This window comes from Microcaecilia unicolor, chromosome 2 (genome assembly GCF_901765095.1).
Source record: "Microcaecilia unicolor chromosome 2, aMicUni1.1, whole genome shotgun sequence".
Classification (NCBI taxonomy): domain Eukaryota; kingdom Metazoa; phylum Chordata; class Amphibia; order Gymnophiona; family Siphonopidae; genus Microcaecilia; species Microcaecilia unicolor.
The window spans coordinates 266,180,115-266,204,519 of NC_044032.1; the positions used below are offsets into that span (position 1 = coordinate 266,180,115).

At 47.0% G+C, this 24,405-nt stretch overlaps 1 protein-coding gene across 1 annotated transcript in view; it reads left to right on the top strand.

Moving 5' to 3' along the window:
• Positions 1-22,566, top strand: part of HCFC1 (host cell factor C1) — a 495,616-nt gene extending 473,050 nt beyond the window's left edge. Inside the window, 3 exon segments of the mRNA XM_030192062.1 lie at positions 18,831-19,131; positions 19,261-19,324; positions 20,228-22,566. Of these exon segments, the coding sequence (XP_030047922.1) occupies positions 18,831-19,131; positions 19,261-19,324; positions 20,228-20,267 (405 nt within the window). The 3' untranslated portion in view covers positions 20,268-22,566.
• The last annotated feature ends 1,839 nt before the right edge of the window (positions 22,567-24,405 follow it).

The following is a 24,405-nucleotide window of genomic DNA, read 5'->3' on the forward strand; positions in this document are numbered from 1 at the left end:
TGAAAGTGTGGCACTTTCGCATGGAGACTCTCCGCTCTGTTATAGCGGCAGTGAAGGCAGGAGAATTCTTGGCTTCCTTGGACATCAAGGAAGCGTACCTGCATATTCCCATCTGGCCTCCTCATCAACGCTTCCTGCGTTTTGCAGTCCTGGGACGACACTTCCAGTTCAGAGCCCTCCCATTCGTGTTGGCTACTGCTCCGCGGACCTTTTCCAAAGTAATGGTGGTCATCGCGGCCTTCCTACGAAAGGAAGGGATACAAGTCCATCCTTATCTGGACGACTGGTTGATCCGAGCCCCCTCTTATGCAGAGTGCGGCAAAGCTGTGGACCGGGTAGTTGCTCTTTTGAGCTCCCTGGGATGGATCATCAACTGGGAGAAGAGCCAGCTGCGCCCGACTCAGTCCCTGGAGTACCTGGGAGTTCGATTCGACACCCAAGTGGGCAGAGTGTTCCTGCCAGACAATCGGATTGTCAAACTTCAGGCTCAGGTGGACCAGTTCCTGGGAGCCTCTCCTCTTCGGGCTTGGGACTATGTGCAGCTGTTGGGCTCTATGACGGCCACGATGGAAGTAGTGCCCTGGGCCAGGGCTCATATGAGACCACTTCAACACTCCTTGCTGCAGCACTGGACTCCGATGTCGGAGGATTATGCTGTGCGACTTCCCTTGGACCCAGCAGTGCGCAAGGCGCTGAGCTGGTGGATGCAGACAGACAAATTGTCTGCGGGAATGCCTCTGGTGACCCCAGAGTGGATTGTCGTCACGACGGACGCCTCTTTGTCGGGCTGGGGAGCCCACTGCTTGGGAAGGACAGCGCAGGGGCTCTGGTCTCCTGCAGAGGCAAAGTGGTCTATCAACCTCCTGGAACTCAGAGCCATTCGGTTGGCGCTTTTGGAGTTCATCCCGGTACTGGTGTGGAAGCCTGTACGGGTCCTGTCGGACAATGCCACGGCTGTGGCCTATGTCAACCGCCAGGGAGGTACCAAGAGCGCCCCTCTAGCCAAGGAGGCTATGTATCTTTGCCAGTGGGCGGAAGCGAACCTGGAGCAGCTTTCAGCGGCCCACATTGCCGGAGTCATGAATGTCAAGGCGGACTTTCTCAGTCGCCATACCTTGGAGCCCGGAGAGTGGCAGCTATCTGCTCAGGCGTTCTTGGACATCACGAAGCGCTGGGGCCAGCCGAGCCTAGATCTGATGGCGTCATCGGCCAATTGCCAAGTGCCGCGCTTCTTCAGCAGAGGACGGGACCCTCGATCCCTGGGAGTAGATGCTCTTCTCCAACAGTGGCCGACACAAGAGCTCCTCTATGTGTTCCCGCCCTGGCCCATGTTGGACAGGGTGCTAGACCGGGTGGCAAAGCATCCCAGCAGGGTAATCCTGGTGGGTCCGGATTGGCCCAGGCGTCCCTGGTATGCGGACTTGATCAGGCTCTCAGTGGACGATCCTCTGCGTCTGCCAGTGGAACAGGGCCTGTTACATCAGGGTCCCGTGGTGATGGAGGATCCCTCCCCCTTTGGTCTTACGGCCTGGCTATTGAGCGGCAGCGTCTGAGGAAGAAGGGCTTCTCAGACAAGGTCATCGCCACTATGCTGAGAGCGAGGAAGCGCTCTACTTCTACTGCTTACGCCAGGGTTTGGCGTATCTTTGCAGCGTGGTGTGAAGCAGGCTCTCTTTCTCCCTTCACTGCTCCAATTTCTTCAGTGTTGGCGTTCCTGCAAGAAGGTCTGGAGAAAGGCCTGTCGCTCAGTTCCCTTAAAGTCCAGGTAGCGGCTCTGGCTTGCTTCAGGGGCCGCCTGAAGGGTGCTTCCCTGGCTTCTCAGCCAGATGTGGTGCGCTTTCTCAAGGGGGTTAATCACCTGCGCCCTCCTCTGCACTCAGTGGTGCCTGCGTGGAATCTCAACCTGGTGCTAAGAGCATTGCAGAAGCCGCCTTTTGAACCCTTGTCGAGGGCATCTCTGAAAGACCTGACGTTGAAAGCAGTCTTTTTGGTGGCTATCACTTCAGCCAGAAGAGTTTCCGAGCTCCAGGCGCTCTCATGTCGAGAGCCTTTTCTGCAGTTCACTGAGGCAGGAGTGTCTATTCGCACAGTGCCTTCCTTTCTGCCCAAGATTGTTTCTCGCTTCCATGTGAATCAGCAGCTCTGTCTCCCTTCCTTTCGTAGGGAGGACTACCCAGAGGAGTACTCTGCTCTTAAATATCTGGATGTGAGACGAGTCATCATCAGATACTTGGAAGTGACCAATGATTTCCGGAAATCGGATCATCTGTTTGTCCTGTTTGCAGGTCCTCGTAAGGGTCTGCAGGCTGCTAAGCCTACAGTGGCAAGATGGGTCAAGGAAGCCATTGCAGCGGCTTATGTGGCCGCGGGGAAGGTGCCGCCTATCCAGCTGAAGGCTCACTCCACGAGAGCTCAGGCGGCCTCGATGGCAGAGGCCGGATCCGTCTCCTTGGAAGAGCTATGCAATGCGGCAACTTGGGCTTCGGCTCATACATTCTCCAAGCATTACCGGTTGACTGTGGCTGCACGGGCGGAGGCCCGGTTTGGAGCTTCAGTGTTGAGGTCAGGGATTTCTATGTCCCGCCCTGGGTGAGTACTGCTTCGGTACATCCCACCAGTCTATGGATTGATCAGCTTGATGATATGGAAGGTAAAATTATGTATAATCATACCTGATAATTTTCTTTCCATTAATCATAGCTGATCAATCCATAGCCCCTCCCAGATATCTGTACTGTTTTTATTCTGGTTGCATTTCAGGTTCAAGTTTAGTCTTCAGTTACTTCAGAAAGACTTCGTGTTCAAGTTCTTCCTTCACTTGGATTCTTCAAGAGTTGAGACGAGTTTGTGTTACAGTGAGCTGCTGCATTCCTCTCCCCTCCGTTTTACGGGGCTGGATTGAGATTTAAATTCTGCCGGCACTCCCTCCCGCTTCGTGCGGCTGTAGGGCAGCTTTGTACCCCTCCCGCTTCGGCGGTGTTAGGGTCAGTCAGCTCCTCCCGCGGTTGCGGTTGCAGGATAAGCCAGGTCCCCCCGCATCGGCGGGTGTGGTGTCCCTCCCCCGCTCCGCGGGGATGAGCTGGACGGATTCCCCTCCCCCACTTGTGTGGGGATGAGCTGGGTTAATTCCCCTCCCCCGTTTCGGCGGTGGTGAGCTGGGCAGAGTGTCCCTTCGTGGGTGTAATTCTCTAAGTGCTGAGTCCTGCGGATGGAGCTTTGATATCGACATACTGAGGAGTTTCCGGCAGCACATGACCACATATAGGGAGACAAAAGTTTGCTCTCTATCTCCACCTGCTGGTAGATGGACACAACCCACCAGTCTATGGATTGATCAGCTATGATTAATGGAAAGAAAATTATCAGGTATGATTATACATAATTTTACCTTTCTCTGTTTATTTCTCTGTTTATTACCCTCCTCTCACCTACCAACACCCATCCTGTTAGAATATCAATGAAATGCTTTGATGTCCCCATGCATACCCCCACCCTCCCACTCTGTCAGACTGTCAAAGTAATGCTTTGATGTTTCTCTTATATATACTATCTGCTACCACATTTGCTTATTTCCGATCTGACGAAGAAGGGCAACCTTCGAAAGCTAATCAAGAAATGTATTAAGTTATGTCCAATAAAAAAGGTATCATCTTATTTTCTTTTCCATGTTTTATTTTGTTTGATTTCTATTAATAACCTTTAAGAGTGGACTAACACGGCTACCACACCTCAATACTTTAGATGATTTGGAATGTGAGTATAGGCGTCTTTTAAGTCCATGGAGGTAAGCCAATCATTCTTGCCCAGTAGGGGGAGAATCTTGAATGGAAGCCTTGAATTGATGAGGAGGAACTTTCTCATAGCTCCAGCATTCTAAAGCATGTTAATCTCATCCAGTATCTCAATGAGGTGATGAAGGATGTTTGGTTTGTTTTCTTGTGGAAGGATTTTGTTGAAATGTAACCTATAACCCAGTTTGAGAACCCAGTGATATGTCTTGATTGCTTAACCCAGTGTTTCCCAAGTCCGGTCCTGGAATACCCCTCGCCAATCAGGTTTTCAGGATATCCACAATAAATATGCATGAAAGAGATTTGCATATAATGAAAGCAGTGCATGCAAATCAAGTTCATGAATGTTCATTGTGGATATCTTGAAAACCTGACTGGCAAGGGTACTCCAGGACTGAACCTGCTGGTTTGAATTATTGGAGCCTTCTTCCCACAGCAGAGATTCAAAAATTATTGATTTGTCTTGACTATAGCAGTGACTAGTTCCACTTCCTTTTTATGCTCTCATGGACATTGGTGGTGGTTGTAACTCATACCTGGATGACACTGGCGTGGAGGCCTTGGTATATGGTTGATACCATTGTGGGTAAAACTCTGGAAATATTAAAGGTGGTACTGCCTTTTGAATTGCTTGCTGGCTCTTAAGTAGTGGGAATTTTGATCCCCAAATTTAGATGAGAGCTCTCTGACTGTAGAGCAGTGATCTTTTGAGATACTACATTTTGACTTTCTCCAAACAGGGCATCTGTTGGTCAGTCATGGAGATACTCCCGGAGGCCCGAAGTTACTAGTGACTGTCGCCACTGCTTGAGCAGCTGTCATATGCATCAGTTTCCTGTACTTAATTGGAGCTATGCTCTCTGATCTTGGTGAGCTGATGTAGGCAGAATAACTTCAAGCTGCTGTAGAATGGCATGCTGGTAATGTAACATTTGTAGTTGCGGAGCCACTGTCTTTAGGCTCAGCATTGCACTTTGATCTTTTTTCCAGGTTGGGTGTATGCCTGTGTGGATGATTTAACTCCAAACACCACTGACTGGTAAGGAAGCTATGATCGTGCTCTGGTACTGATAGAAATTTATACTTCAGTCCGCATCTTGATGTGGGAGGGATAGAGAGCAGTCTGTTCTGTATTGAAAGTTGCAGATACTGAAGAAATGAAGCTGATTTCTTTCAAAGCACAACAGGATTGAAGGATTAAGTGAAAGTCCTTCCTACTACCTAGAACTTGTGTGGAACTTGGGGAAATTGCTTTGGATATTTTCAGTGTGAATTTAGTGTATGAACATTCCTCTACTGATTCTTTTATGGCAGGTTGCAGGACTGGATGTGACTGATTCCACTGGAACTAAATCCAATTGGTGAGAGCATGTGACACTGTGAAATGAATGGACTTTTCCTGATAGTGGAGAGAGTGCCAGGACTCTCTGGAGAAGGAGACCGGGTTTGGTGGGAGTTATTGTTGCTGTGGATTTGAGATGGCAACAGAGTGAAGAGCTTAGTCTTCTTTAACACGTCTGCACTATGCTCTTAAAATTCTTCAGGAGCTGGATGAGAGATGTTGGAGAACTGGAGGAAATATTGACAACAGACACAGATGGTATCCTGCAGACAAAATGAGCATTTTGCTTACGAGAAGAGGTCCTTTTGTTTTTTTTCTGAAGTGGTTCTTCAGTTGAATTAGCAACTGGCATTTTGTGCCATTTTGATAAAGTATGATGAGTTGGATTTTTTTTATTCTTTACCTTTCTTTTCATTGTAACACGTGCTCTCTCCTTCGTCTGCCTGAAGCTGGACAACCACCTGGGAAGTATTCTCTTTTCCTTATGCCCTTTTATGTTCTGAAGGGGTTGGTAAAGACTTGCCTCCAGGATTACTTAATTGTTTGAGCACTCCCTCCCCCCCCCCCCCCCCCCCCCCCCCTTGGCTAACTAAGAACAGTGCTCTGGTTTTGCGGAAGTTGTGCTCTACCTGAGGTCACAGCTGCCTGAAAAAGAATTTTGTGGCACAGGCCACAGCCAGCCTTCAAGGTTCAATGTATTTGAAATCTAAGCGGTTTACAATTCTAATGTATAATTAGAAGCAGCAGATGTTAGGTGAGCTTATCCTGTGTCTAGATCTGGTCAGGTAGACCTGAATGGGGGGACCTGGTTTTTGGTCCTTCTTTAAAAAAAATCCTAAGAGGTAAGAAAAAGCAAGGAACAGTTTGGCTGCTCACATTTTTGTCTTGGGGTCCTACACCCTGCTGGTTGGTTCCCTCCCCCAAGTCCTACCCCTGGTCATTTTGCCCTGGTCAGTCTGCCGCACTGGTCGCATGGTCCCGTGCGCTGCCGCCGCGCTCCCCGGCCAGAACGGCCTGGGTGCGAATTGCAGTTGCTAACCACGCGGTGGCTTCGGGGCGCGACCAGGAACAGTGGGAGGCAGAGTCCATCAGCCCCGGCCTGCGTCTGGCTGCATCCAGTGCCCTTTGCGTCGGGCCGACAGAAGCAGTGTCCACCAGCCCCAGCTTGTTCCAGTCTGCAGACCCAACTTTTCCCTGCCTGCTCTGATCCATCGGCCTGTTCCAACCCACCTGCCTGTTCCGGTACATCTGTTCGGAGTGTTCCTGGCCACCTGACCCAATTCCTCCCTGCTGTTCCAGCCAGCCCATCCAGCCCGCCGGATCCAGCCTCTCCCTGCATGTTCCAACTACCTGCTTCAGCTTGTCCCAGTCCGTCGGATCCAGCTTCTCCCTGCTTGTTCCAGTCATCTGCTCCAGCTTGTCCCAGTCCGTCGGATCCAGATTCTCCCTGCTTGTTCCAGCCATCTGCCCCAGCTTGCTCCAGCCCACCTGATCCAGCTCGTCCAGCCTCTCCCTGCTTGTTCCAGCTACCTGCTCCAGCTTGCCGCAGTCCATCGGATCCAGCTTCTCCCTGCTTGTTCCAGTCGCAATCCATTGGATCCAGCTTCTCCTTGCCTGTTCCGGCCATCTACTCCAGCTTATTCCAGCCCGCCTGATCCACCTCATCCAGCTCGTCCCAGTCCATCTGCACCAGCCTGTTCCAGTCCGCCTGATCCAGCTCCTCCCTGTTTGTGCCAGCCATCTGCTCCAGCTTCTTCCAGTCCGCCTGATCCAGCTCCTCCCTGTTTGTGCCAGCCATCTGCTCCAGCTTCTTCCAGCCTGCCCAATCCAGCTTATTCCAACCCGCCTGCTCAGCTTCTCCCTGTTTGCTCCAGTCCTTCTGCTTCAGCTGTGCCAGCCCTCCTGATCCAGCTTGTTCCAGTCCACCTGATTCAGCCTCTCCCTGCTTGTTCCAGCTACCTGCTCCAGCTTGTCCCAGTCCGTCGAATCCAGCTTATCCCTGCCTGTTCCAGGCTTCTGCTCCAACTTGTTCCAGCCTGCCTGATCAACTACCTGCTCCAGCTTGCCGCAGTCCGTCGGATCCAGCCTCTCTCAGCTTCTCCCTGCTCGTCCAGTCCATCTGCACCAGCTTGCTCCAGCCCGCCTGTTCAGCTACCTACTCCAGTTTGCCGCAGTCCGTCGGATCCAGCTTCTTCCTGCTCGTTCCTGTCCATCTGCACCAGCTTGTTCCAGCCCGCTTGATCAGCTACCTGCTCCAGCTTGCCGCAGTCCGTCAGATCCAGCTTCTCCCAGCTTCTCCTTACTCGTTCCTGTCCATCTGCACCGGCTTGTTCCAATCCCTCCGCTCCAGCTGTTGCAGCCCGCCTGATCCAGCTTCTCCCTCTACGTTCCTGTCCATCTGCACCAGCTTGCTCCAGCGTGCCTGCTAGCTTGTCAGCCATTGACTTACTTGCCTGCTAACTTATCAGCCATTGACTTACCTGCTCTCCAGTCCATCAATTCCATCAATTCTCCAAGCCTCCAATCCGGCTTTTCTGCTCCATCTGACTCAAACCCCAGTCACTACACATACACCTGTTACACCTCAGTCACTACTTATGGCCCCTGTCCACATTCTCTTCCTTGCCCTGTCCCTTCCTAATCTTTTTCCCCTCCCCCTACCGCTGTCTACCGCTAGAAATTATTGCCCACCCATGTCCTTTCCCGTCCTGCTCGCTACGGCAATACCCTTTTCACCCCCATCCCTCACCATCTCTCTTGTCCCCCTCCTCCTTCCTAGCTCTTAACCTTCAACACTTCCTTCCTGCCATTAACCCATCACCATTCCTCCTAAGTGCATCCCGCCTTCTTCATCGACTGACCTCCCCCACCCTCCTCCGCACTCTCTTGCTATCCGCGGGAAACATTAATCCTAATCCAGGCCCCCCTCACCTGTCCTCCTCCTATCCATGCAAACGATTCTGTGACGTCTGCAATCTCGTCTCTATTCCCCTCCTCCCTCCCCTTCTCATGTGCCCTATGGAATGCCCACTCAGTCTGCAACAAACTGCCCTTCACCCACGATCTCGTCATCTCTCGTTCCCTTCAACTGCTCGCCCTAACTGAAACCTGGCTGTCCCCTGATGACTCTGCCTCAGTAACGGCCCTCTGCCATGGAGGTTATCTCTTCTCCCACACTCCCTGCCCAGCTGGCCGCGATGGAGGCGTCGGGCTTCTACTCTCGCCCTCCTGTAGTTTCCAACCCCTCCTCCTATCGCAGTCTCACTGCTTCTCATCCTTTGAAGCACACTCCATCCGGCTATTCTACCCATTGCCACTCAGAGTGGCAGTCATTTACCGCCCCCCTAATAAATCCCTCTCTTCCTTCCTCACCGACTTTGATGCCTGGCTTTCCGTTTTTCTCGAACCCTCATCTCCGTCCCTCATTCTCGGAGACTTTAACATACACGTTGATGACCAATCCGACCCTCACGCTTCTCAGTTCCTCACTCTAACATCCTCCTTCAACCTCCAGCTATGCTCCACCACCCCTACTCACCGAGACGGCCATTGTCTTGACCTCGTCCTCTCCTCTTCCGGCTCTCCCTCCAATTTCCACGCTTCAGCTCTTCCTCTCTCCGATCATCACCTGATCACCCTCACACTTCGTCACCCCCCCCCCCCCCCCCCAGCCCCGTCAACTCTAACCACTACCTCCAGGAATCTCCAGGCTATTGACCCTCCCACCCTATCCTCTAGTATTTCTAATCTCCTCCCCTCCATCATGTCCTCCCGAGTCTGTCAACAAGGCTGTCTCCACTTACAATGCCACTCTCTCCTCTGCTCTGGACACCCTTGCACCATCCACCTCCCGTCCCACTAAGCGTACTATTCCCCAGCCATGGCTGACCCCTTGCATCCGTTACCTTCGCTCCTGCGCCCGATCAGCTGAACACCTCTGGAGGAAATCCCGCACCCATTCAGATTTCCTTCACTACAAATTCATGCTATCCTCCTTCCACTCCTCCCTATTTCTTGCCAAACAGAATTATTACACCCAATTGACCAATTCTCTCAGCTCCAACCCCCGCCGTCTCTTCGCTACCCTTAACTCCCTCCTCAAAGTGCCCTCCGCTCCCACCCACCCCCCTCGCTCTCTCCTCAATCACTGGCCGATTACTTCCGCGACAAGGTGCAAAAGATCAACCTTGAGTTCACTACCAAGCCATCTCCTCCTCTTCACCCTTCAACCCTCTCCCTCAACCAATCAACCCAGGCCTCCTTCTCCTCCTTTCCCGACATCATCGAGGAGGAAACCGCTCGCCTTCTTTCCTCCTTGAAATCCACCACCTGCTCTTCTGATCCCATACCCACCAACCTACTTAACATCATCTCTCATACTGTCACCCCCGCCATCTGTCATATCCTCAACCTCTCTCTCTCCACTGCAACTGTCCCTGACACCTTCAAGCACGCCATAGTCACACCTCTCCTCAAAAAACCATCACTTGACCCTACCTGTCCCTCCAACTACCGCCCCATCTCCCTCCTACCCTTTCTCTCCAAAATACTTGAGCGCGTTCACAGCCGCTGCCTTGATTTTCTCTCCTCTCATGCTATCCTCGATCCACTTCAATCCGGTTTTCGCCCTCTACACTCGACAGAAACAGCACTCTCTAAAGTCTGTAATGACCTGTTCCTTGCCAAATCCAGAGGCCACTACTCCATCCTCATCCTCCTCGATCTATCCGCCGCTTTTGACACTGTCAATCGTGATTTACTTCTTGCCACACTATCCTCATTTGGGTTCCAGGGCTCTGTCCTCTCCTGGTTCTCCTATCTCTCCCACCGCACCTTCAGAGTCCTCTCTCATGGATCCTCCTCCACCCCCATCCCCCCTATCTGTTGGTGTTCCCCAGGGATCTGTCCTTGGACCCCTTCTCTTCTCAATCTACACCTCTTCCCTGGGCTCCCTGATCTCATCTCATGGTTTCCAGTATCATCTCTATGTTGATGACACCCAGCTGTATCTCTCCACACCAGACATCACTGTGGAGAGACAGGCAAAGGTATCAGCCTGCTTATCTGACATTGCTGCCTGGATGTCCAACCGCCACCTGAAACTGAACATGTCCAAGACCGAGCTCATCGTCTTTCCACCAAAACCCACTTCTCCTCTTCCTCCATTTTCTATCTCAGTTGATAACACCCTCATCCTCCCCGTCTCATCCGCCCGCAACCTCGGAGTCATCTTTGACTCCTCCCTCTCCTTCTCTGCGTATATCCAGCAGATAGCCAAGACCTGTCGCTTCTTTCTCTTTAACATCAGCAAAATTCGCCCTTTCCTCTCTGAATACACCACCCGAACTCTCGTCCACGCTCTCATTACCTCTCACCTTGACTACTGCAACTTACTCCTCACCGGCCTCCCACTTAGCCACCTATCCCCCCTTCAATCTGTTCAGAACTCTGCTGCACGTCTTATATTCCGCCAGAACCGATATACTCTTATCAACCCTCTCCTCAGGTCACTTCACTGGCTTCCAATCAGATACCGCATTCAGTTCAAGCTTCTCCTTCTTACCTACAAATGCACTCAGTCTGCTGCCCCTCACTACCTTTCTACCCTCATCTCCCCTTACGTTCCCGCCCGAAACCTCCGTTCACAGGACAAATCCCTCCTCTCATTACCCTTCTCCACCACCGCCAACTCCAGGCTCCGCTCATTCTGCCTTGCCTCACCCTATGCTTGGAACAACCTTCCCGAGCCCTTACGCCAAGCCCCCTCCCTGCCTGTCTTCAAGTCTCTGCTTAAAGCCCACCTCTTCAATGCTGCGTTCGGCACCTAACTCTTTCAGGAAATCCAGACTGCCCCAATTTGACTGCCCCTATCAGACTGATTGCTCATGTGTCCTTTAGATTGTAAGCTCTTTGAGCAGGGACTGTCCTTCTATGTTAAATTGTACAGCGCTGCGTAACCCTAGTAGCGCTTTAGAAATGTTAAATAGTAGGAGTAGGTTGCCTGTGCCTCAGCCCTCCTCTACTCCTGAGATTTGGTCCTTGAGTGCCCAACTCAGGAGCCGTTTTCAAAACCATATTTAACAAAAAAAAAAGGCAGAATGAAACATGGCTATCAAGTGTGTGTGGTCATTCTGCCGGGGTGATGCAGCTGAAGACAATGAGTGGAACTTTGAATGGGGGAGGGGTGAGTGGTGCAGTTCAGGCTGTGGTTTTAAGAGCAGTGTATTCCAGAGGTTTAAGCCACGTCAGGTGTGGCAGATCAGGGAGAAAGAGGCTGGCACTGCCTGACATGCAGTAGCTACTGGAGCAACATCTCAGCTAGTAATAGTTGCCGTAGATTCAAGGAAAACTGTACCAGGGAAACATCTGCTCTCAATTCAGCACCTGCAGAGGGGGGTCCATGGTGGTTTGGGGATTCATAGTCCTAGCATAATGATGAGCTCCAAGATGATCAGAGACCTGATTTAGGTGGACACTGCTGCTATCTTGGAATTCTGGCTGTGCAGAGACAGCTCCTCCCCCTGTTGGTGTCCCTGATGGTCACTGGAGCCTGCGGAGGTAAGTGCGGCAGCAAAGGATGGGAGAGGGACGGGTCAGGCAGGCATTTTTCCCCAGACTTGGTGCTTTTGATGCACTGGGCTTTTGAATGAAGCAGCCAGAGAGACAGACAGGAACAGTGCAGGCAGTATTCCCTAAGGAAGGGCCAGTGGCAGTGAAGCACTCAAGGGACTCTTCAGAGGCAGACTTAGACAAAGAGCAGTCTGGTGAGGGGTGTCTGTAGATTCCCTGGACCTAGCCAAAGAACTTTTGAGGCACAAGGAGGACCTCATGGAGAAATTTGTGGATGACAAGGAGGCGTATTTTCAAAGCACTTAGCCTTCCAAAGTTCCATAGGTTTCTGTGGAACTTTGGAAGGCTGAGTACTTTGAAAATATGCCTCAAGGTGTCCCAAGGGGAAGACTCCTTGGTATTGAGGTTTTTCCATAGAGATGAATTAGCTATGCTGTTTCTCAGGTCCTGGCTGTTCTCTAGATCTCAGGGGAACATCAGGCTTAGAGAGTTAGAAGGGATCAATAAACTGTGTAAGGCATTCCCCACATATAGAGTTGTTAAAAAATGATAGCAACTGAATGAGATGCCCTGGATGGTGGGGTTCAAGGTGGACTACTCTGAGGCTCTGTAGTATCCTGATGGAGCAGGAGGACATCCTGCAGCTCCCAACAGTTGATGTGTTGGTGGTGACCAAGAAGACTACAATTCCAGTAAATAGGTGCAGACTTCAAGGATCCTCAGGATTGCCACATGGAAGGCCTTTGAACTAACAACTTTGTCCATGCAAGCAGTGTTGGTGGGGAGCATGTTTTTGCTGGGCTGAACAATTGGCTGAAAAAGCCCTGGAGGGGACATGGGCAAAAAGTCTAGAAGCAGACTAGATTGATAGGGTTGGCTTTCTTGGTAGACACCTTGTATTATTTATTGGGGCTTCAATCAAGAGTATGTCTCTTATGGTGGCCACATGTCACACTCTGTGGATATTAAGTTGTTCTGTGGACATGGTTTGGAAGGCTAGGTTCAGCAAGCTCCCTTTCGAAGAGAAATCGTTTGGAGAAGATCTGGAAACGTTAGTGGAGTCTGAGGTGCATAGGCTGCCAGAGGATAGTCCCAGATCATTCAGTTGGTTTTCTTCCTCTAGAGGCCATTATAAAGAGGTTTGCAGGTATCTTCCAGGGAGAGTAAGTAGAAAGCAGTGGAATAGGTATTTGGCAAGGAACCTGCCCGTTTAGCGGGCCTCAGAGGAGGATGGGAACAAGGGTTTTGGGGACCCATTCTCCGGTTCTGGTAATAGGCCAGTTAAAATTGTTTTTACCAGAGGTAAGTCCAAATAACCTTGGATCAATGGGTGGTCAAGATTATTTGCAAAGGTTGCTTTAGTTTTCTCATCCTCTGCTGATTGGCTATTTAGATTCTCCTTGTTGGTCCTGATTAAAGTTAACAATGGTCAGAGAGGTGCTGCAGCGTTTGGTACTCCAGAAGAGTGAAGAATGGGCAGATAATACATATATTTCATGGTGCCCAAGAAGGATATTTTTTAAGCATGCTTTGGATCTCGAGGTGCTCAGGGTTCCATATGGAAACCCTAAGATCCATGATTGTGGCACTTTCAAGTTTATTTATATCTTGATATACTACTCGTGAGCAAATTATCTGAACGGTTTACAATTAAATCAATAAATTCAGGGAGGAGGAAATCCAAGATGGCTGCACTCTACTGAGACGCTGCGAGTCTCAATCCTAACAATGCCAAAACGTCGAGGGAGATTGACGGTCAGGGCCTCGCCGCTAACCCCCTCTTTACCTGGTCCTCTCGACCGCTTTTTTAGACCGCAGGAAGTTAATCCAAACAGCAGAATGCTGCTAGTAGGGAGTACCGGCGATTTGGGAGAATCGGTTTCCCCTAGCCTTGAAACCACGCTGAGCCCCGCTATGCGAACTCCACCTCCCCAGCCGGTAGGCACAAGCTCCTTCCTCGCTGACTCGACGGGGTCTCCCTGTTCAGGTGTTATGGACCCGGAAGAACGTCGAGACGAGGTCCTGCTTCCATTAGAGAAAGGAGAGACGCCGCCGCAAATAGAAGGGAGAGGAGCCGAAGGACAGAGTGAGCGTGTGAAAACTTCTGAAAGGTTTGAAATACCGAAGGAATTATTAGTTAAACCGAAAGAGGTTACACTGGACACTTTATGGGACTTAGTTTCTACCCTGGGTCAAATGTTCCTGAAACAAGTTAATGAAACTGTACCCAAAATAAAACTATTAGAGATTGATTTACAAAAAACAGAGGAAAAGATTAAAGTTATTGATGAAAAAACTGACAAAATGGAACAAAGCATTATGAAATTGGAAACGATTCAACCTTTAATGACTTGACAAATCTCAGAAAAAAGATGGAAATGTTTGATGATTATACAAAAAATCATAATTTAAGATTTGTTAATTTTCCTAGAACAAAAACTGTTTCTCCTCTTGATATGTTAAAACGTTACTTGCGGGACATTTTGAATATACCAGAGCAGAATTTGCCACCTTTTACCTTGGCATATTATATCCCAGGAAAAGAATTGAATCAAATGCCTGAAACTCCATTGGATATCTCTCTTTTGCTTGAAACTTCTGACTCCGAATTAGCAACTGCTGCGACTTTGGTTGCGACAGTTGCATTATTGCCCGACAAGGATTGGATCTTCCGCTTATTTTTCTGTAATAAAGATAAACCCTTTTTGGGATATCAAATATTATTATTTCCTGATGTCTCTAAGGAGACTCGTAAGCGGAGGAAACAATTCTTGCTCCTTAAGCCTGAAATACTGCACTTGGGGGGTACCTTCTTTTTAAGATACCCCTGCAAGTGCATAGTCAGACTTGAAGAGAAGAAATATGTATTTACAGAACCAACACATGCATCAGCTCTTATAGCCTCGGTGAAAAAGGATAAGCGTTAAGGAAAAAATTAACTCTTTCTAGTAGAGATTGTGTTATCCTTATTAATTTCCTATTATTGTTTTGCTCCCCTTGAATTCCTAAACTTTGGATTTCCAATTTATGGACTTGAGTATCAATATTTACCTTTTTGATTGTTAATTTCTGTTGATATACTTTTATTTTTATGATGCTTTTCCAATCAAGAAGTTTCTTGTATATTTCTTTAAATTGAATAAATAAAATAAAAAAATTCAGATGTGTCAAAGAGAACTACAAACATTAATAGGAAAGAAGGCTAGAAAGAAAATATCCATAGAGACAATGGTAAGAGAGAAAAAATAGACTTAGTAGTGGCTAATATCCCGATCTCCAGGAGGAGCAAAAAAGGGAGAAAACGTAAACAGTCAGTGGTCCAGGTAAGAAAGGCATCACGAAATAGGAAAGTTTTTAACTTGTGATTTGAAGGTGTGAGAGTTCTAGCCTTAGAGGTATTGATAGGGACTTCCATAAAGTGGGAGCTGTGACACTGGTTTCAAGTTCGAATAGTGTCTAGACCTATAATTTGAAAGGAAGGAATTGTTAGGCAGTTGTGCTGTGATGTCCTAAGAGGTTGTAAGGGAATGTCATGTCAAGAGGTGAGAGAGATACAATGGTTGTTCTGAATGATGGATTTTATGGGTAAGAACTAGAATTTTATAGGTTATCTGGTGGACAACTGGGTAGCCAGTGTTCCTGGCATAGTAAAGGGGTTACATGGTCAAATTTGCATTACTTAGTAATAAGTTTAACAGCTGAATTCTGTGCAATTTGTAAATGACAAATGTCAGATTATAAGAGTGCCATTTAGAAGGTCATTACAATAGTCAAGTTTATTAATGACAAAAGCATGAGTTAATATCCGAAGGGCCCCTTGAGTGAATAAGTGTTGCACGGAATGAAGCATCTGTAGCTTATGGAAGCAAGAGCACACAATGTTGGATTTCTGCAGCTTAAAGGTACTGATCCAGCACAACACCTAGAACTTTGACAGTTGTTTGCAGTGTAATTGTGGATCCTGCACTGTTAACAGGAATTATGGATTTAGGATTACCTTGCCAAGAAAATGACACCTTGAGTCTTGCTAGGATTCAGTTTTAGCTTATGAGATGTCAGCCAGTTGGCGATGAGGTCCAGTTTACTATTTAGAGCAACAAGATCTTGAGTTGAGTTCCAAGTTTGGCAGGGGGGATTTCTGTCATCTCTGGATTGGACAGAAGCATACCTTCATATTACCATTTAGAATGAATATCAGCATTTTCTTTGTTTCACAGTGTTAGGTTGGCATGTCCAATTTTGCACACTCCCATTTAGATTGATGATGGCCCTAAGGACGTTCTCCAAGGTGGTGATCATCGTGGTAGCTACCTTGCACAAGGAGAGGAGATACTGGTGAATCCTTATTTAGACTACTGGTTCAGTGGGCAAAGTCATTCTAAGAGAGTGACAGAGCCACAAGTTGTATGGTACAGTTCCCCCAGAAATTGGGATGAGTAGTTAACTCACCCAAGAGCAAGCTGCAGCCATCAAAGGCCATAAGAATTTAGGGGCATGCTTCAACATCCTGCTAGGGCAAGTGTTTCTGGCTGAACTGAGAGCAACGGTCACAGATCAGGGACCCTCATTGTCATGGCAGTCCCAAGCCTGTTGCCTCATCTCTACGAGATACTGGGATCCATGGCAGTTATCATGGAGGTGGTGCCATGGGCCAGGGCCCACATTTGCCCGTTGCAGAGAGCCCTGTTGCCTTTCTGGTTGTTGCAAACTCTGGAGCTAGATATTTATCTGGTCCTTTCGTTAGAGACAAGCAAGAGCCTAGCAGGATAGCTTCAAGCTTCCAATCTAGGGAGAGGGATAAGACTGGAGATGGTAGTGGTGGTGAAGTATGCCAACCAAAGAAGCCAGGGTCGCCAGTCAATAGAAGAAACTGTTTAGCCAGTTAGCCTTCTTGGAAGCAAGAGCCATATGTTTGGCCTGTGGGCCGCGTTGCTTCTGATCTGGAGCAAGGCAGTACAATTGTTGTCGGATAATGGGATGGCAGTTGCCTATGTGAATTATCAGGATGGCATCAAGAGTCAGAATGTTCAGAGGAGATGAGTGGCTCACAAAGTGGGCAGAAGTACACCTATTGGTAATGCATGTGGCCAGTGTAAAAAAATGTCCAAGTAGACTTTCTAGGCAGAGAAACACAAGCTCTCAAAAGGGTAAAGCTGGAAAAGAGAAGATATTCTGGTCAGTTCATAGCCACCCTGTTGTGTTCCAGAAATACATGCACTTCTTGGCATATGTCAGGGTGTGGTGGATTTTTGATGGATAGAGCAATAGGTGGTGGTTCTTTGCTCATTGGTGATCGAGATTTGGCACGAGCCTCCCTAAAGATGTAGATTGCAGCTCCGACATGCTACAGAGATTTGAATAAAGACAATCATTTTCTGAGAGGTATGAAGCATGTGAGGTCCATGAGATGTCCGATGGTGCCACTTTGTCTGTGCTGGTGCAGAAGCCCTTTGAGGCTCTCAAGAAAGATTTCATTGAAGAATGTCAGAAGCACTGTGTTGTCTGTTTTTTTCGGCTAGCAGGATTTCAGAGTTGCCGGTCTTGTCAGGAACACTTCCTGGTGCTTTTGAGAATGTGGTAATTCAGCCAGTCCCCTCCTCTTTCCCATTAGTGGTGTCCTCGTTCCATATTAATCAGAGCATCTTGCTTCCGGTGTTGGGGGAAACAGTTGAGAGAACAAGAATTGCGAAAGTTAGATGTGAAGAGAGCAGTGAGCTGTTATCTCAAGACTGAGGAATTCTGTCATTCAGACTTATTGTTTGTGCTCTTTGGGGGACATAGGAAAGGGGGAAGTATTGTCAAAAGCAACCATGGCCCACTGGATTAAGGGAGGCCATTGCGTCGGCATATATTTGAGGCTGTGAGGTGGTCTTGGTTCTGAAAACACATTCAACTAGGCAGTAGGCTACTTCCTGAGTGGAGCATGGCTTAATTCCTTTACAGAAAACTTGTAGGGCAGCCACCTTATCGCTCCATTCCTTTGTGTGGCATCAGCTGGATGTGCAGGCTCGCCAGGAATGCAGACTTCGGGGTGAAGGTGCTGGCCAGAGGTTTGTCCCTCAACCTATAGGGCATACTGCTTTGTGCTTCCCATGCGCCTGGACTGGTCTGCAGGGACACTAAGGAAGGAGAAATTAGATCTTACCAGATAATTTTCTTTCCCTACGTCCCTCCAGACCAGTCCAGAACTGGTGATCATAAACATTCAGGATGTAGAGATAGAAGGCTTAGTCTCACACAGGAGCATGACTTTTCGGCACTACTATTGTGCGCTGCTATTTTGGTACCCATGACATTTTGGCTTTGCTGTATTGGCACTGTACTCCAAACTGACAGCATCTAAAAGTCCTCTCCCTCGCACTGACCGTGACCAGAGCCAGGGCCAGCATGAGCACACTGCTCTGGGTAGGGCGGTCCTCTGAGCATAAAGGAGATAAAGGCACTGCCATGGGCAGTGTCTTTGAGAGAGGACCGAACAGGCAGTGTCTTCCCTCACAGGCACTGCCTGAAGCAACTATGATCTCTTTTCTCCTCCGAGGACTGCTCATAGTTGCCCCAGGCAGTGCCTGTAATGGGAGTATGCTGGCTGTTCCTATCCTCTCTCACAGGCACAACCTGGGGCAGCTAAGATATGCTCTGAGGGCCACCCTGCCCATAGCACTGTGCCTATGCCTGCTCAGATCACAGTCAGTGTGGGGGAGGGGAAATGACTTTTAGACTCCTCCCATTGGGTGCTCAAAAGTCCGGCGCCTTAAGTTCTGCTTCAGTCTTGCTCATCTCCATTTTCCTACATCTGCATCAAGCTATAAGTTGGAGTAGTATTGTGAGTTCGTTGCAGGTTGTTACCTAGTTGAAAAAGGGATTTATTAAATGTTAGATTTGGTTAAATGATATTGCCTTGGTAAGGAAATAACAGCTGGTTGTGGACTGTACAGGATATGTATAGGTTGTCATTTCTTCTCACTGGTAGAAGTCTGTATACTCTGGAGTGGTCTGGAGAGACTAAAGGAAAGAAAATTAGGTAAGATCTCATTTCTCCTTATGCTTGTCTCTGGAGATTTGGGAGGAAAGGAATTTTTGATAAATGCCCTTGTTTTTGACTGTTTTTTCTGTCTTTTGCATTGCAGAGTCCTGATGGTGCTCACCTTACCTGGGAACCTCCCTCAGTCACCTCTGGCAAAATCATTGAATACTCTGTATACCTAGCCATCCAGAGCAGCCAGGCAGGTGGTGAGCAGCGGGCCTCTACGCCAGCTCAGCTGGCCTTTATGCGAGTCTATTGTGGGCCCAACCCCTCCTGCCTGGTGCAGTCCTCCAGCCTTTCCAATGCTCACATTGATTACACCACCAAACCTGCTATCATCTTCCGCATAGCTGCCCGCAATGAAAAGGGTTATGGCCCGGCCACTCAAGTCCGGTGGCTGCAAGGTGAGTAACTTGGGTGGGATGTATTCATCTTTTTTTTGTTTGTTTTTTTTTTTTTTTTGTTTCAAAACCCCATTTGTTTTAGGCATTATCTCAGTTACCCACCAGTTAAACTGTGTGTGTGTCTTTCAGAATCCAGCAAAGATGGAGCAGCAGCCAAGCCTGCCAGCAAACGCCCTGTATCCTCACCTGAATTGTAAGGACAAAAACTTGCTTTATCTGTGTTCTAGTTGGTGGGAGACAAATCTTGTTAACCAGGGCTAAAAAGGGAGGAGTTTCCAACATAGCATGTCCCTCTCAACCACCCTCAGCAAGAGAGAAGTGCCTGTGGATGAGGTTAAGTCATCCTAGTTCCCTCCTGATTCTATGCATGAGTTGTTTTTATGGCCCAGTGGTTTCTTTTTACTAGGGCTGTACCAAATATTTATATTCGATTTGGCCCCGATTACATTCGCATTTGACTGAGTAGTGATTTAAATTTGAATAATCTGGGGCTCTACTGTGCTAAATACTACTAAAATAAACAATGGATCTTTGATTTCACATTGCTTCTTTTATTATTTGTTATGTTGAAGCTCGATGCCCAGTATTCAGCCAAATAATATTTTTATTATTCGTATTTGGTCGAATAGTACCCCTGGTTATTTTTCCCCAGTAAAAGCTGAATTGAGGCTGGATCTGGTGGCATAAGCCTTCATCCCCGACTACCCAAAAATGTTTTTTTTTTCTAATTTATATAATCTCACAGATTGGTTTAGCCCATTTATTGCAGTGACAGTTGTGGGCTAGGGGCTCTTACCAGAGCTTCCTGGGGGTTTATGATTATGTGCCTTAAAACACAGCCACTAGATATTGTGGAATGGCTGGGACTTCTAGTTCTGCCTGACCCAGGTATCTTCATGGCAGTGTGCAGCACTACCACTAAACCAGCAGACTAGCTCAAAATAGTCATAATAAAAGAGATTGAATGTGAATCAAGTTCATTTTGGGTTTTGGAGAAATTTGTCTTTAAATAGCATAAAATATATTACTGTGGCAAAACAACTTTAAAAGTCTTTTTTTTTTTTTTTTGTAACTATCCTCCTCTTCCTTTTGTTAGGAAATCTGCTCCAAAGAAGTCCAAATCTGACAACCAGTGATTGAACAGCTTCACTTATTGGGGTTGTCCCTTATTTATGCTGGCACCCAGGAAGAGAGAAAAGAAATGAGATGAAAGCATCCATCTTTTGTACTGCTGAAGATGCAAATTGTGTGTGTACCCTCTCACCCAAAGTTAATGTGTCAGGATGGGACACCAGCTCTCTACTTCCCTATCTTCTGGGAACAAAATCAAGAACTGGCTATCTACTCTGGGACCCTCAGTTACCTGCTGTTTGTGTTTTTGTTGGTGGGGGGGAGCCCAAAACAAAAAAAAAAAAAAACACTTAAGGCAGAAGCACACCTTTACTTGTCTGGAGAAGGTTGAAAGTACATGTCTAGGAAGGGAATGGTGGGGTAAGAGGTCTTGCTTTGTTTATCAAGACAAAGGTGCACAAACTTTTAAAGTAACAAAAACCATGTGCCAGTTTCAGGGACATGGGAGAGGCAGCCTGGAACTTTTCTAGGCTGTATAAGAGACCCTTGCACCAATGGTGGCCTGTCTGTGTGCTTGCAGCAACATGTCAAGCCCAAGCATTCACATGTGTGGGACAAAGCTTTCTGGATTTTTTTTTCTTTTGCAATTTATAAAGGAAAACTTTTTTTTTCTATGATTCAAGATTCTGAAAGCACTTGGAGATTGATTGGAAGGAAGGGTATGTATCCCTTTCCCGTCCTCCTCCTGTGGTTCCTTTTCTCCCCTACAGTATCCAGCCTTTTGTGCAGAGACCAGATTTCATCTGTCCCCATAGATTTGTAAATGTGTTCTTTTTAAAACAAAACTTTATAGTCCCCATATATATAATGTTACACACAGTCTGTATTTTTATTATTTCTTGACTGCATGGTTATTTTAGGATCCTTTCTGCTCAGAGAAGAAAAAAGTGGAAAGTTATTTCCTCGTGGACTGAGTTTGCAAGTCATGGGAGCCATCACTGGTGGACTATGAGTGTTGGCATCCACGTTGGAGAAGGCAAGAAAGTTTAAAAAGAAAACACGTGCAGCAAGTGGTCGTAAAAGGATTCTTTCAGGCGCAAACTGGCTAGATGCGTACTTTCCTGTGTGGGTGGATGGTGTGGTCTGGCAGCAGTGGGGGAAGCACCAGAAAGTAGTGTGAATGGAAAATAAGAATGAGTGGATGGATAGGGAAAGAAAACTCTCTAACCATTTTTTATAAATCCTAGTTCTGCTTTTTTTTGTTTATTTGAATGAAGTATGTTTTTTGTATTTACAACTTTTGTTGTGTGACTTTTTAATTTTATATATATTTTTTAAAATAGTTTGAGGAGCCTTTTTCTATCATGGTGATGTTCAGCAAAGGTTCACTGGATCATTTAGTTCTACAGGTGAACAGAGTGGTGGTAGGTGGAAGAGGTTTCATATACTTCGGATGGCTCACAGCACCAGTTCCAGGTTCTAAGCATAAGATTTTGAAGCTATCCTCTTCCTGTAATAGCAGGTGCTGCACTGTTGCAAGAATACAGATGGTACCTTTTCCCTTCCCAAGTCTGCTACAAAAAAAATCTTGATTTTAATACTTAAAAGAAAATTCCTTTCCTTTTGTGTGTGATGCCCTTTTTCTCCTCTTGTGTGGTAGTTTTAAGCAATCTTTTTTCCCTGCCTCTCCTTTTCATTACTCTTTGGCTAAGACCTGTATCAAGAAAGTATGCTACCTGCAGGCCCCATGCATGATGGGAAAAGACCCTTTAGTGTTACAGGTGATCCAGAAACTGTTCTATGTGATCTCACCCTGGGAGGTGGGGTATGTACTCTTCCCCCAAGTCAGTGGCAACAACATAAACATTTCTGTACATATATATAAATATATAGATATATATATAAACACACACACATGTATACATAGTCTCTTAAGTGAATCATCTGTGTAGTTTTTTTTTGTTTTTTGTTTTGTTTTTTTGTATAAGCCTTTTTTTAAAAATCGAAATAGCTGTGGGAAAGAAACTTTCTCAAGCAAAACAAAAAAAAAGTGCACTAGCTCAAGGCATGTGGGAAAACTATTTTTTGTAATAAAATTAAAGCAAAAAAAAAATCCCATCCCTTCTGTTTTTGAAGCATTAGTTTGGTCCATCTGTCCTGATATTTAAGCTTTGTGTGCTTATGTGGATGAGGTCCACCTTCCCGCAGCTCCAACATGTGTGTGGGTTTAATGCTATGAAGGCAGGTTAGATGTCTGTATTAGACCACAGGTAGCCAGATTGGGACTCTGAGTGCCTCTGCATGCTAGCCCAGGGTTCTAGGCTTTCAGTTGCACAAGGATAGATGTCTGCAATGTTAAAAAAAGAATAAAAAGGAACTTTGCTGTTTCGCAGTGCATCCCAGTCCTAGCTAGATACCTGGCTGGGTGGCTCCTTTCTCTGCCATAAGGAAGAGAGAAACTGAGTTCAGCAGCCAGGCTACCGATTCTGTGAATCGTAGGTGCATAGGAGGAGATTGGATGATAAAGGCCAGCAGAAATCAACATGCAAAGCTTTTGCTTTTTTTTTTTTAATCTCAGATACTAGAGAAAAATAAGGAAGAAAGGATGGTGTGTGATCCTTTAGAAAGTGATGCCTGAAAAGTTACGGTGTCAGAGGAGCACGACTTTTGTGGTAGGCATATTTGCCCAATTGCCAGCCAGCCAGCCACTTGGGAAGGGAGCAGCTGTCACAAATTGTGTGCATGTAGCCACTTCCCAGATTTGTATTATAGTCCATTATGCTCTGTGTTCTATTTCAACACCACCTTTCCAAACCCTCACCCATTGTTTTAGCTTTTGGAAGGGAGAGGGGGAAAGAGGGTGATTTATTTTCCTTTGAGAAGAAAACCTATTACTTCTATTGTAGAGGAGTATTCCAGGTGATTTAATGATATAGTGCCGTCTGTCAGGGTTTTTTGTGCTATTTTGGAACAATTAAATGCATTTTTTTGAACAAAAAAAAAAAAAATCATGCGCACACATATTTTCTTTGCTTTCTGTCTTTTTTTTATTTTTGTATTTTAGTATCCTTAGGAGAGTTGCATTCCATTACTGCTGGTCCCCTTTAGACAGACATGATCTAAACGTTCACCAACTTTTTCTGCAGACAAAAAACACTGTGTTTTTTTTCAAATTCTTAGCTTCCTTTGATGGCTGTTATGAGGGGCTTCAAAGTAATACAACTATAACTTTCTGGTCAAATTAAGAGACATGCTTTGTTTTTGATTGGGTTCTGCCTATAGCTGTTGACAAAATTAGAAAAGGATGTGAACAGGAAGGGTAGAAGTGCACAGTGACCCCTGTTGTCCTTTCCTTATTGGCCAGTCCAGAAAAAGTTATGTGCCCTTGCCACCAGACAGTGTAAACGTTCAGAGCTGATTTTACTCCCTTTATGGGATCTGGTGCAACCTGTTCTACAGCATTTCTTTGCTTCAAGAGTGCAGCATTTATGAGAAGAGAGGTCATGGGCCAGAGGTCTTTTTACCCTGCTACTTCATCAGGCTCCCTGTGCTTAGAGTCATGCTGCTGATATAGCAGGGGCATCCTCATGACTGCAGAGTGGAAAATGCTTGTCAATCCACAACTTTGGTGGAAAACCACATACAAGTGGAGCTTGGAAATGGGTGCAGTGGCTCCAGATGTTTCAGTAGGAAAGCCAGCTGTTCTACCTTTGAACACACCCTCTTCCTTTTCCCACAACAGCTGAAAGTGAAAAAGGCCCTTGGATGCTGCACATCGCTTCCTCAAAGGCAGAGGCCTCTCAATAGCAGTTCACTATGTATCTTGATTTAATAATTCATTGTCTGCTACTGAAACGTCCCTTCCCCGCCACTGTGATAGTTTTTATTTAAAAAATAAAATTCTGACATTGGGTGGCCCTCAACTTATCTAGGCTGCTAAGAGAGCTACAGGAGTTTTGCTCTGGTTTGGTATGTCAAGTGAGGAATATGAGAGTGAGCCTCTGCAGCTCAGGGGCTTCTGTAAAAAGCCACTTCATAGTTCTACATAGAAAACATATATCACCAGCTACATCCTAAGTTCAAGATCAGCCAGAGTACCTTAAAAGGAGAATTTATCTGGTATCAGGAATCCAGAAAGCTTCTGGGGCCATTGCCTCAGAATTAGGATACGCTGCCACACGATTGGGTGATCTCATCCATGGC